This window comes from Hippocampus zosterae, chromosome 16 (assembly GCF_025434085.1).
Source record: "Hippocampus zosterae strain Florida chromosome 16, ASM2543408v3, whole genome shotgun sequence".
Lineage (NCBI taxonomy): Eukaryota > Metazoa > Chordata > Actinopteri > Syngnathiformes > Syngnathidae > Hippocampus > Hippocampus zosterae.
The window spans coordinates 9582781-9596851 of record NC_067466.1 but is presented as its reverse complement, the minus strand read 5'-3'; the positions used below and the strand labels follow the sequence as shown (position 1 = coordinate 9596851).

General features: G+C 42.4%; 1 protein-coding gene across 1 annotated transcript; it reads left to right on the top strand.

Moving 5' to 3' along the window:
- Positions 1–8195: 8195 nt before the first annotated feature.
- On the top strand, positions 8196–14071 carry LOC127588637 (protocadherin beta-15-like). Its single transcript, XM_052047435.1, has 4 exons — positions 8196–11047; positions 12847–12908; positions 13005–13117; positions 13205–14071. Exons 1-4 carry the CDS (start codon positions 8519–8521, stop codon positions 13546–13548), a joined length of 3048 nt encoding a protein of 1015 aa, XP_051903395.1. The 5' UTR covers positions 8196–8518; the 3' UTR covers positions 13549–14071.

Sequence of the window (14071 nt, the reverse complement as noted above, 5' to 3'; positions counted from 1 at the left end):
ATTAGGTTAGGTGTTATCATTATTGGTGCATGATTTCTTGACCTCTGACTTTTTGCTGAAGCAGAGTGAGACTCCAATTTGGATATAAAATGGTAAATACCGTCTCGAAATGGTAAATTGCAGAAAGCTCCTGAAATTGAAAGATTATAGTTTGAACTATAGTTTTTTAAACGCTGATGTTCGAAAATAGTCGAAATAAGAAAATCAAGAATGCAAGATGATAAATGGCACTTAAGACATGGCTGCTAAAGAGAGTGCACATGTAAATTATGTGTTATTTTCATTTGCAGCAATAGGGTGGGGGGCATGTAAACACCTCACTAACCCAGGTTATCACAGTAACCTGTGACAGTCATTTGCTTGTCAGTTTATTTCTATTTCGGCTGAATGTGCTCTTTGAATACAATATCCATGTGTCAAAATGATCGTTGTGTTCCATTTTTCGAAGGAAGAAACCAAATAAACAGATGGTTATTATTCTGTACAAAACATTGCTTCCAGCGGTGCTTGTGTTTAGTATGTGCATTTTGGGTGATGCAGTGTCAAGCATAATGGGCTTTTTGAATCTACATAATGTATACAATTACATGTTACGTGAGACACACACACACTAGTGGGAGAAGGTTTCTTTTGGACAAGTGATGATTTAAAAGGTACGAATGAAGTTGGATGATTATAAGAAAACGACATCTTAAACGTTCAATTGAGACAGCTTTGTTTATCTTTTTTGACACCATCTCCTGTTTATATGCGTTGTACTTATGCAAATTAAAATATCACACATAATAATCAATGATAATGAGAATATTTCCTGGGTCTATTTACTATTGTAATGGGTTGCCAATATTTATGCAAAAAGGTGATCTGTTAGAGGGTGGAGAGTGACTTTAGGGCTGTTTACACTATCCATGTTCCATCATAAAAAAAGATTAGATATGTGCTGACCTCTACAGGTACAATCCTGCCTTGCATTCATAACAGGCATCACTTCCAACTAAATAGCTCACATCTCAGGATATTATTGAAATTAAAATTAGCCATCATACTGTAAACTTTGCAGCAGAAATTCTGTATAAGTATATATATACATTGATGTTTCACTACAGCACACCTTACAGTCAGCCAGATAATGAGAATGATATCATCAGAATTGGGGCAGGCAGCCAAAATGAGACGGCAAAGCTATCGGGAGGCTGCAAGCTAAAGTGAATAACCGGGCTATCATCCTCTACTGACAAACAACCAGGGGCTTGACTGAATTGGGGAAAATAGAGCAGAGGAGAGAGGTGCCTCGTAGGCCTCAGCACACAGAGTGGCGATGACAGCCTTTAGGACGTAAGTGGCAGCAGTTGAGGGTAGAATGAGGGTCGGGAGAGGGAAAAGTTAGAGCAGTGCAACAAACATTGATTGTTCCATCAACCATGGGCAGCGATGTCATGCAAAAGGTCCACTTATGGAGCACTTGTCTCAGGTGGCTATGAATGCAAGCACATTAAGTTGCATTCTATCAAACTGCCAGCAGGGAGAGACACTTTCACACAACACTATGCAAATTGATTGCATTGGTCTATTACGATGCTAACAAAGGTGAAATATTGAGCAGTAAGTCTTTGACACTCTAAAACAACGAGTCCCTCAATGGAACCCCAAATACCCCCACTTCTATTTACCCCCAAAATATAGATAGCGGTGTCATAACTAAGTAGGCCATTCAGTGTTATTATCATCATCACAATAATCTCTTATTATTATTAATATAATACATTGTTATTATATTATTATTAATAGATTATATTATTATCTAAAGTCCAACCATATTTTTTAAAGCGGGTCTCTAACACAAGTAAGTAAATTATGCACCTTGAGAGATCTAATGTAGTTTGATGTTCAAGACCCGAGCTGTTGGAAGGATTTTTATTGACGCGCAACAATGGATAGTTATGTTGTATTCTATTTGACAAGCCAAACCAGTATTTTACACATGAATACAAGACTGTCGTCCGCAGGACGTTACCGGGAGCAGCAGAGCTAAGCGGGTGGGGGAGCAGGCTTATTTAGCTATGCTTAGTGAACATTTGGTTGATGATTATCAATTTTCTGAACTCTGAAGTGGGCCGAAAAATTGATTGGTTTCTGCTTTGGGAGTTGAGAGGAGATAATGAAGGAACCAAAGATTCTGATCAAAAGAGGATGCTATTAAGACGATCTATACTGAAAACACATGATAGCACATACTGGGGCCTTTTTTGAGAGACAGGCGCACATCCGCTCGGGGTAAAATCTGTCCTCTTTTTTGTGCCGGGGCACGTCTCTTTTACCTTGTTTGGAAAATTGACAATGTTGCATCTCAGTGGATGTTTCAGCGAATGGAGCTGGCACGCCCCATGCGCACCTGACAATTTGGTCAAAATGGGGACATCTCAATTTTCGTGCCGGTGCAAGTCGAGTGTATGCTACACATTTATGGATTCGGTTGACTGCGCTGTCCCTCACTAGGCATTCTGGCGTAAATAAACAAGGTGTTGAACTTTCGAAAAGCGGCTCCAAGATCTTGTGTATTGTCGCGATTTTGGTGGATTTAATTGAAGCTCAAGCAGACAGATTTGGAGCTCCGCAGATGTGTAAGAGCTCCTGCATGGACACCAGCAAGTCCTTCCATCATGTAGATCCTGCTGAATTGTTGTGATATTTCTAAATAAATCTCAGAATGCGATGGCACCTTGAAGTTTTGTTGTCTCTTCATCTCATTTCTATACCCTACGAAAAAAATGTGATTGCATTTATAGATTCGAAATGGCAAACTTATGCAGTATTTTCAAGCTGTGTGATAAGAATAGAGGTTAAAGTTGCAGTTGACATTTTCATAGGTCACACGCTCGGAGATTGCACATCCCCTTTCCACTGCTGCTATACAAGACGAACCAAGGTGACCCAATGAAAACAGCGCAGTAAATTTTACCTTTAAAAAGTTTCAGTCGTAACGGCCCTCCGAGATAGACCGTAATTACATAGATGTGTTCCGCGACAAAAATTTGATTGACACCCCTGTTTGAGAGTTTCGTGATATCTTGGCTCACTCATTGGCAGACAGGACAGGGGCGGATAAATTAAATGCATGCAGCGCAAGTCATTCCATCAACACGCTGACCTCATTAATAAATTCATCCATCCATTCTGTAACGCGCTTGCTCTCATGAAGATCAGGGATGCGCTGGGAGATGCAGGTCGCCACCCTGGACTTGTCGACAGCCACCATCGGATTTAGATGCTTTACTTTCATAGCGTGTCTGATTTGATTTTATATCGGGTACATTTAATTAGATGCTTAACATCACCACACACCAACCTCATATTTCAACGATCATACGCGAGGGCTGTGAAAAGGTATAATCATTGAACACAAACCTCAAAAAAGGAAACATCCGCATGCAGGGAGGATCATAGCAAGGCAGGGGAACTTGACAGGCTAAAAAGCAGTGGCTTGCCATCACAAAGAGCTTTTCTCATTGATACTTGTGGTTGCTGTGGTGTATTGGAGAGACATCTGCTCGTTGGCCAGTTAATTGTTGTTTCGCCCGTGCACATCTGCCAGTGACCTCAATTGTGCTGTAATCTCCAGCCAAAGAGCCACTATGTTTTCCTAAAGTGTAAGTGTATTCGCATTATCTGCTTCTTTTTTTTTAATGCGCTGTGCCTTAAGCAAATATGAACTACAATATAAATTTAGTCAGAAAACTATGCACGCAAGTAAACCATGCATGAATAATGTGTTGAATGAAAGGCTTGGTGAAAAGCCAAGATTAAAGGCACGTTGTTTTATCTTCTTAGGGTAAATTGTTTTCTTGGTAGAGAATGAAGACCCAAATGCAGAAAAAAACAAAAAGGACCTGTATCAGGAAAGGAACTCAAGGATCATAGTAAATGAGGGCAACACACAAGAGAGATTACCGGTAATTATGAGTCATGCAAAGACGAGGTGGTGCAGCCTCACCAGCAAATATGAGAAACATATTGCGGTAATAAAACTTGTAAAACCAAGTCAAGACCGAACAATTAAGCAGTGGAGCAAAGTAATAAAGTAGGCCCCAATTCTAATTTGTTCCTGTCCTTTTTTCTCTCTTTTTGTTGTTGTTGTTGTTGTTGTTGTAGTTAGCAATGACGATTTGGGGCTAATGTGTCCTGTGCGCTAATGTGCTTCATACCCATCAGCATCTGGCATTCAAAAATTCTCTTTTTAAACTGAAAAAAAACCACAAGGCTCCAGTTCACCAATAAATAAGATGCATTTTCTCAGTTCTTATCATAAGCTCATTTAGCGTTGTTATAATTCTTAATATTATTGTGAAAGCGACAGGAATGTGTTGTTTAGATGGCATGAAAGTCAAGTTTGAATCAGTACTCCTTGAAACTCAAACGGCGAATTTTCCTTTTCATTGTGCACAAAGAAATCTTTCGAAATCTACTTTCAGTGCACAAAAAGACATGAAGGGTAGTGACAGGACAACTTGAGACCTTCAATGCGCCTCCTCACAATGTCATGAGCATACAATCGTTTTTGACCAAGATGGGCTGGAATAACCTCCATACTCATTCAACTTTTCTCAATGTGATTTTTTTTTCCTCCTTCCCAAAAGTACAGTTTTAGTAATTGTTTTTTGTTTTGTTTGTTTGTCATTATCATGCACACTGAGACAACATTATATTACATGGGGTTTAGCCAGGCTTGTAGCCAGCACATGGTTATTTACAGAGCGCCTGCGAGCAGTGACAAATCACAATGCCGTGTTTCACTGACGTTGCCCCAAATGTGTGTTGATTTGCAAATACCAATATGAAAAAAAATCTGTATCTCGTATACAGTATGACTTCTCCTTCTTGACCAGGAAATGAAAAAGAAATGAAGAGGTAAGGTAAAACTAATTTTGCCGATGCTGCAGCTGCGGCTTCCTCACAAAAGCTTTCAATGTCAAAGACTCTGGAAGTTATCAAAAATGTGTGCCTGAAGGTCCGACTGTGGTAACACAATAACAGATCTCCTGGATGTTGTTTTTTTGTCCAACTTTCATTTCAGTCATCCTTTGCTTCATAATACAGGTGATGACCTCTTGAAAACGCAAGTAGAAAGTTCAAAGAAGCTTTACGTTATATTGCCAAGCTACTTCTTGAAGGACAAATTGAGTGAACTGATCATGAGGACTCTTTTCATTTCATGATCAACAAGTTCAAAAAGCCTCAAAACAACTTCAGAGGCAGCTTCCTTTTACTTTATATACTGTAAATAGAAAAACAATATACAGTATATCCTAATGCGGCATAGCGTTTAATCACAAAACGGAATCAAGTATGTGCAAGAAGCAATTGTTGATGTTTTTTTTGCAAACGTAATGAATGGCTCAATCCATTAATGAAATTTGTGTACAACTGTCAATTGGAGATTTTTTTTTTCTACTGAAATGCCTTTCTTCTAACGTATGCGTAGTCTTGTTCAGTAGCCTATATGTATGCAGGCATTTTGTTATTTGGCCTGCGTTCAATTCGATTTTCCTTATGTTGAGTCGCATCGATGTAAAATCGTAGCATGGCCGCTACGACACAATAGGGAGCGGTCAGTAGTGGCAGCTGTGATTAACCCCATAACCAGAGCAGTCAATCATGTGAGAAGCATTGTTTTTGCCAATGGCATGTTCAGAGAAGGTAATGCATCGAATCTGCAGTGTTTTGCCCCCTCTGAGGTTAAACCATCAAATTCAGAATAATTAATTGGCCTCCAAAACGCATGACATACTTTTGAAACCATTTTAGAAAAATGCACATTAAATGAGATTTTTTTTCATACTAAAACCGATTAATAGCAAGGAGCCGCAGCAGCACATGGCACCAACCTTTTTTTTTAAATCCCAAGGTTTTAAAACCGAAAAGCGGTTAAAGACAAAAGGATTGGTATTCTACTTTTGCCCTTGAGTGAGCGAAAGGGGGGGGGGAGATTGTCAGCGCTGGGGCGTGTGTTTGGAAAGGCGAGCAAGAGTGACAGGGAGATAATCTCTTTTGTACTTTTGATCCCTAAATGTGGCGGTTGTGTCCCCTTATCCTAGCTACTTAGTTGTACGGTGGGTAAGAGATGCCGTGCACTTAGGCTGTGAAAAGCAGGTCAATGTGACCACTGAGAGGAAACCACATGTGCATTACATGTATAGCCTTGGGATTATTTCTCTCACAAAATGTCTTAATTCCTCTGTTCACTAATGATCCAGGGAAAATGCCCTCTAATCTCCATTCCATTAATTAAAAAGAGCATGAGCCCGTGGAAAACCTCGCCATCTGCTGCGGTTTCAATGCTGCAGACAGATTGTGTTTTCAGATTTCAGTCAGGGTAACTGTTTTTTTTTTTTTCTTTTTTGGGAGCAAATGGGTCGAGCGTGCGTTGAGTAGACCCAAAGAGATAAAACTGCTCCGTTTTACTGGTAATGTGTCGTTCTTTGTATTCTCCTTCATTCACAGTCCACAACATTCGGTACACTTGCACAATTCAATGCGTTCCAGTGGATTCTGGATTATGTAGCACATCATCATCTGCATCAGAAAAAAACGGTCTTCGGTCACAATTTTTTTGTCAAGGCTTGAAATAACATTTTACATACAGTATCAACAATACTAGAGGTATGGGTACTCATTATCGATCAGTACTCAAGAGTGAATACTTGGTGTAAAAGTGGGATTGAATAGCCTTATTTGTTTAGATGTCTAAACTTCAAATAGGCCCTTTCAAAGGATTTGGAGCACTGTGTTCTTCAAAAATAATGACACAAGCTGTATAAACTTCTTTTTCTTTCATGTGATGAAAGGGAAACGAACAAATGGAATGCATCCATCCGTCCACATATCACTTTCGCTTTTCATGGTCCTCACATATTAGCTGACTTGAGATAAAAGGCAGAGTACCTCTTGTTTTGTCGCTAGTGAATTTCAGGCCACAGATTTAACCATTCATATAGAAACTCAATGGGAACTGTAGCCAAATGAAAGAACCACTACACCATAGGTGTCAAACTCAGGTCCTGGAGGGCCGCTGCCCTGCATGTTTTCCAAGTCTCCCTGTTGCAACACACCTAATTCAAATGAACAGGTTCAACGTCAGGCTTACGCAGAGCTCGCTGATGATCTGATCATTTGAATCAGGTGTGTTGCAACAGGAAGACTTGGAAAACATGCGGGGAACGGCCCTCCGGGACCTGAGTTTGACACATATGCACTACACTATCCTTGACTCATACAGCCATTGCTGTTTTATTGGAAAAGTTGTAACAGTATTGGGCAAAACTCCTTGTCCTTTTCGTACAGCAAGTTTGTATTCAGACGTTTCCATCTCAAAATCAGATTTATTGTTCAGATATCTACAAACATTGGAATGATACGACAGTGATCCCTTGCTATTTCGTGGTTCGTTTATCGCAGCTTCGGTGCATCGCGTATTTTTTTAAACATATTAATTGAAAAAACGTTTTTTTTTTTAAGTCCGCAAAAAGTCCGCAAACGATCCGCGAGAAGCAGTGAAAGTCAACAAAACAACAGTGAGTCAGAACACCATATATAGTACATGTGGGGGGCTGAGAAGATGTAAAGCCGATTGTTGATTGGCTGTGCATCTTTTTTCTGTCTTATCCGAAGGTTACTCTTTGATCTTTAATCAGTGTCTAAGTGTTGTTTACGATGCTGCTAGTGTGTGTTTGCTCGTGTCTATGTGCGTATGTGCGTGTGTGTGTGTGTGTGTGTGTGTGTGTGTGTGTGTGTGTGTGTGTGTGTGTGTGTGTGTGTGTGTGTGTGTGTGTGTGTGTGTGTGTGTGTGTGTGTGTGTGTGTGTGTGTGTGTGTGTGTGTGTGTGTGTGTGTGTGGCTGAGAGAGAGAAAGAGGACGCTGATAAGAGCAAAAGCAGGTATCTTCCATTCTTGTCTAATCATCCTTAATTGACTAATCATAAAAACACGTCTGCCCTACGCAGTGGGATATGTCCTGTGTGTATGTGTGTGTGTTAGTGCGCTCTGCTCGAGCGCAAAGGCCCACGTGGGGCAATCTTTTTTTAATGTATATGTTAATTGGTCGCTACTTCACGGATTTTCGGTTATGGCGGGTGGTTTGGGTCCCCATTAACTGCGATATACGAGGGATTACTGTATTGCTTTTATAACCTGAATGGTGACATGAATTGGATCGGGCTAGTCGGCAGTGCAGATTATCCAAGCAGATGTCGTTTTGCCTCCAATTGAAACAGTAGGGCCAATGATACGACGGCGCGTGCGCGCGCACACACGTTAATCAGTGATAGCCCACTTGCGAGACACGCCCCCCCCCTCCCCTTTCCTTTCTGCTTTCTCTCAGGCAGACCGGAGCAGCATCAGTTCCACCAATGTCAAGTTTTTTTCGTTGTTGATGTTGTCGTCTGCCCTCCAAACTGCTTTTTGCGCGCAATTTGGCTTCTGTCGGGAGTGTCCAGTTTTGATGGGAGTTGAGAGACAGCCTCCAAATGGACACAGAAGGGGTGAAGAGACGAATGGTGCGCGGCAAACGCTCCATACTTTGTTTTGCGTTGATGGTCGGTTTGCTGGACTCGGCATGTGGACAGATCCGCTACTCCATCCCAGAGGAGCTGGAACACGGTGCGTTTGTGGGAAACATAGCAGAGGACTTGGGTTTGGATTTGAATAAACTCTCAGCGCGAAGATTCCGCATCGTTTCCGGTACCAGGAGACAGTACGTGGAGGTGAATTTAGAAAATGGAGTTTTATTTGTAAACGAGAGGCTCGATCGCGAAGAACTGTGCGAGCAGAGTTCGGCGTGCTCGTTCCATTTGCAAGTGGTCATCGAAAGCCCCTTGGAGCTGTACAGAGTTGAGGTCGAAATCCTGGATGTAAATGACAACTCCCCGAGTTTCCCGTGGACCGAATTTAATCTGGACATATCGGAATCTGCATCGCCGGGGTCCCGCTTCCCACTTGAGAGCGCGCAAGATTTGGACGTGGGTTCCAATTCGTTGCGCACTTATTTGCTGAGCGTCAATGAGCATTTCACTTTGGACATCCAGACAAGAAGTGACGGCAGTAAATTCGCCGAACTGGTCCTCCAAAACCCTTTGGACCGGGAGCAGCAGAGCGCGCATCAGATGGTTCTGACCGCGGTGGATGGAGGTTCACCGGAAAAGTCCGGAACTGCGCAAATTGACATCACCGTTCTCGATGCCAACGATAACGCGCCAGTGTTCGACCAATCTTTTTATCGAGTAAGACTGGCAGAAAACGCACCGAACGGTGCGGTTGTCATCAAACTAAACGCGTCCGACTTAGACGAGGGCACCAACGCAGACATAAGGTATTCTTTCAGCGGACACGCACCCATCAAAGTGAGACAGCTTTTCAGCGTGGACCCGCGCACGGGGGAAATCAAAGTCAAGGGGTTAATCGATTATGAAAAAACAAGGATGCATGAAATTTACATCCAGGCGAAGGACAAAGGTCCTTCCGCTGTGGCGGTCCACTGCAAAGTGTTGGTGAACGTCTTGGATCGGAACGACAACCTCCCAGAGGTCATTCTGACGTCCGTGTCTTCACCTGTGCATGAGGACGCGCCCCCGGGCACCGTCATCGCCGTCATCAGTGTCACGGACAAGGACTCTGGAGAAAACGGCAACGTGGACTGTGAGATCCCAAATATGATCCCCTTCCAGCTGCATTCCTCTTTTAAAAACTACTACACGTTAGTGACGAGTGATTTTTTGGACAGGGAAACGGTAGCGGAGTATAACATTACAATCACCGCAAGAGATATGGGTTCCCCGCCTTTATTTACGAGGAAAACGATTGCGGTCCAAGTGTCTGACGTGAATGATAACGCGCCCGTGTTCAAGCAACCCGCTTACACCGTATACTTGACTGAGAATAATGCGCCAGGGGCCTCCATCTGCTCTGTGACAGCACATGACCCAGACGACGGCCAAAATGCTTACCTCTCTTATTCTATCATAGAGGTTGACGTTCAAGGGATGCCTGCCTCCACCTATGTCTCGATCAATTCAGATAACGGGAATATTTACGCCCTCAGGTCCTTTGACCACGAGCAGCTAAAAAACTTTCAAATCACAGCGCAAGCTCAAGATGCCGGATTCCCGCCTTTAATCGGCAACGTTACTGTGACGATCTTTATTTTGGATCAAAACGATAACGCGCCCGTCGTGGTGTCACCTCTTTCTCAAAACGGGACGCCCCCGACTGAAGCGGTGCCGAGATCCGTGGATGCTGGCTACCTGATCACCAAAATCCGAGCGGTGGATGCAGACGCCGGTCAGAACTCTCGCCTCTTCTACCAAATGCTCCAAGCGACCGACCCGAGTTTGTTCAGCGTGGCTTTATACACGGGGGAAATTAGGACAATACGACAATTAGTGGAGAAAGACCCCACGAGGCACAGATTGGTCATTCTGGTGAAGGACAATGGCCAACTCCCCCTCTCGGCCACAGTTTCCATCATTCTGTCAGTGGTTGACAGCCTGCCAGAATCTCAGCCCGATTCGGGTGACCTGTCACTGAGCCCCCATCACAGCTCCAACTTTAGCCTCTACTTAATCGTGTCTCTCGGGGCAATCTCCTTAACATTTCTCGTGGCGATCATCGTCATTGTTACTGTGAGGAGGCTGAAGGACAGAGTGCCCGACAAAGACTCCGACTTCCCGTCCGCCACGAACACGTGCTGCTGCTGTCGTCGCTCGGTCACACCCGGCGCCGCTGACATCTTCAAAAAGTCCAATTTGAACATCAGAATGTCAACGGAGTCGGCGGGTTGCACGGAGGCGAGCGGCAACGCTGCCCTCCCGCAAGCTTATTGCTACAAGATGTGTCTGACGCCCGAATTCTCAAAAAGCGACTTCATGTTCCTCAAACCCTGCAGTCCGGTGTTGTCTGTTCGACAGAATAATGCCAAAAGTACGGACTACCTGACATCTGGTTGGAGCACGCTGGACCGTAATGAGCTGGCCAACAACAGAACTTCAACTCAAAAGGAGGTAACACAAATATGTCGCATGAAACCAAATATCCGTGTTGCTCTGTTGTGTAGAATGACCCGCACTGCATCACTCTGAGTGTTGCTTCCACGCAGGCATTAATTCCATTTTCTGTACGGCTCATCCTGTTCAGTTATGTTAATGGGCGGGGCCTATGCAAAAAGACTGCGGTGGAATAGAAAAATGAAAGCTCTCGGTTTTATGCTGTGTCGCTGGACTGTACTGTAAACTCCAACAAACATTTTGTTAAACGCGTCTCATATAATCTCTGTAAAAGTAAATATTGCATAGCGAATGAACATAATTAGCGGTTGTAGTATATTTTACAATCTTGTGTGAATCTTATACATAATGCATATCTAAAGCAGTTGGTCATGAGTCACGGGGAAGTTTTTTTTCAGCAGGCAAATATCGACATTGCGACAACTGCGACATTATAAAAGTACAGTATGACTCAGTTTAATAAACTAAAATAAAGTGGGACAGGAAAAATACCTTCTAATTCACACATTAATCTGAATCCTTCTGTGGATCTTAACCCTGGAGAAGCCACGGGGTCAAATTTGACCCCTATAAATTCTGCTACTCAAATGCTATTCTTAAATCCCAAAGGGTGAAATTTGGCCCTAATCCTAAATTAGGATTAAATCATTAAATATTTGACAAAACATATATTTTGGTGTTTAGCAAATATACTGTATAGCAGTCATTTAATGTAAAATTCATTATTTTCCAAAGAAGAAAAGGCTTCTTGGGTTCTCCAAGGTTAAAATATATACAGAATATATTGAATAAATTTGTATAAATGTCATCAGTAGGATGTAAAAAAACAAAAACAAAAAAACAAGCAGTGCCTGATTAGCTGTGCACCGCGAAATTTGCAACCGCATTCATTATCCTTTCCATTAGTCATTTCATGCGCCCCGAGTAGTGTGATACTTCACACCAAATCCATTTATCCCTCATTACTTTATGATGATCTCAAACCTGTGAAATGATTCTTTCCCCCTGACTTTGTTGCAGAGCAGATTATTATAAAATCCTAATTTACATATTTCGAGTCGTGCATACAGCCACAAAATTAATAACGACTATTATCATAACTATTATAAAGGCTTTGAAAAATGTATGCTTGGAAGCAACATAACACCCTGGGCCCTATTTCGGTGGACAGCCTCTCACGCGCTCTGCGTAAAATCGTTTTTTGTGCCGGGCAAGACTGAATGACGTATCATATTTGGCAGCACACACCAGACTACGAGGCACAACTACTGTGGAGGCTGGTGCACATCGACGAACAGTCGTGGGTGCAAGGCATGCTCCAATTACCCATGCGACACGCGCGGCCGACAATATCATCCGCAAAGGGAAATCTTGCAGTTTGACTGTGTAAATGCACTTACCAGTGTCATCCACGAACTCCAGCGATTTTTTTTTTCCATAATGTCACACTGAGACCACTACGATTGGCTGGGTGTTGGCTACGTGCCATCCCACAATGGCACAAACGTCCCATTTTGCCGAATTCCACCGAGTGTCGGAAAACCCCAAAAGAAAGATAACTGCACCCGCGAGCACAGTGAGACCGCGCTTTGCGCTAGACTTGCGCTGGGCATGAAAATGGGGCTCCCCGTGGGGTTTTAGCTGTTTTCTTGTCTTTTTCAATCATGAACGGACCCGTTGAGCTATTGAATGTCAATATAAACGAAAGAGAAAAGGGCACACCAGTCAAGCAGAAAAGACATTTGCTGTACTTGAGCAAGTTATTGATTTGAATTTGATGTGTTTCAACCATGCAGCTCAAGTATTCCAGCAAGGACTGGACTTGGACCAAGAATCAACGGAATTCATCATACAAAAGGTGACTGTAAAAAAAACTGTGATACCTACAGTATGTCAACGTGTACTGCATGCAGATGTATGAATTGATACCACTGTTGTAATTTTATGTCTTCAGATACAGTTCTGGAAATATGGAAGGCACATTATCACGTCCACATCAATATGACGCTGATGAATATTTCTGCTCTGTGGCACCACAATACTGGACCTGGGGAAACCGTATCAGTGGTGAGTTTCAATTCTCAAGTCGGTTTTTGTTAAGTACAGATTTGGGTCTCATCATGCAGTTGTCATCCTCCATACCCATTTTTATAGATTGCAAGATGCCTCTTCAAGACAAAACCAATCCAAACTTCACTTGGACTCCAAAGCATACGCAACCTCAGTCTGAGGTACCAGACTACCAACGCAATGTGTATATTCCCTCTGAGGCAACAGACTATCAGCACAACGTGTACATTCCCGGCACCACATCTGGCTACAGCACACTCAAGCTTGCGCCTCGAGGGGACCTGGATGTCTATAACACCTTTTCTACTTTCGGGAAGAAGAAGAAATTAGTCTCTAAATATGAACAGCCGTATGACAAAGATGATGGGCTCATAAGCGGTGGTATTTTTAACGAACATACCAACCGTTCTGTTTCACATTGTGTATGATTGCACAGGATGATATGTTTGTAATTAACAAGTCTGTTCTCATGAGAACTTCTTTTTTTATATACCTCAAAAAGCAATTCAGTGTAGCTAGAGGAAAACAGGCTCAACCTGCAGCCGAAATTCATTGATGTGTTGGTAAAATGTACACTGGTCATATGATTTCTTAATAATTTCTTATGAGTACGCATTTATTAACTACGTCAACCTATAGTAACAGTTGATTCCTCCTCAAGAGATGTTGTATATGTTGGAAAAGTTGCTTCTTAATTTCATATCACACATAATACAATTCAGATGGAGGACACGCGCGATAGTCCTCATTGGTTTGCTCTAAGTTATGATATAAACACATGATTATTTAAATGTGTGATGAACGGCAGATTGTAATGTGGTCTGTACTTGCAGTAGCCATGATTCATTATCGTTGTAGTACATGTTCATGTAAAGTAGAAATATTCGCTTTGTACAAAGGGTGTATAGCATATAATGTATATTAAATTAATAAAATTCACATTCAACCATC

Excerpts from the sequence above, each read along its gene's own strand:
- LOC127588637 (XM_052047435.1), top strand. The coding sequence starts at position 8,519 with ATGGACACAGAAGGGGTGAAGAGACGAATGGTGCGCGGCAAACGCTCC. Across the intron at positions 12,909-13,004 it reads CGGAATTCATCATACAAAAG|ATACAGTTCTGGAAATATGG; the intron begins GTGACTGTAAAA and ends TTATGTCTTCAG. Across the intron at positions 13,118-13,204 it reads CTGGGGAAACCGTATCAGTG|ATTGCAAGATGCCTCTTCAA; the intron begins GTGAGTTTCAAT and ends CCATTTTTATAG.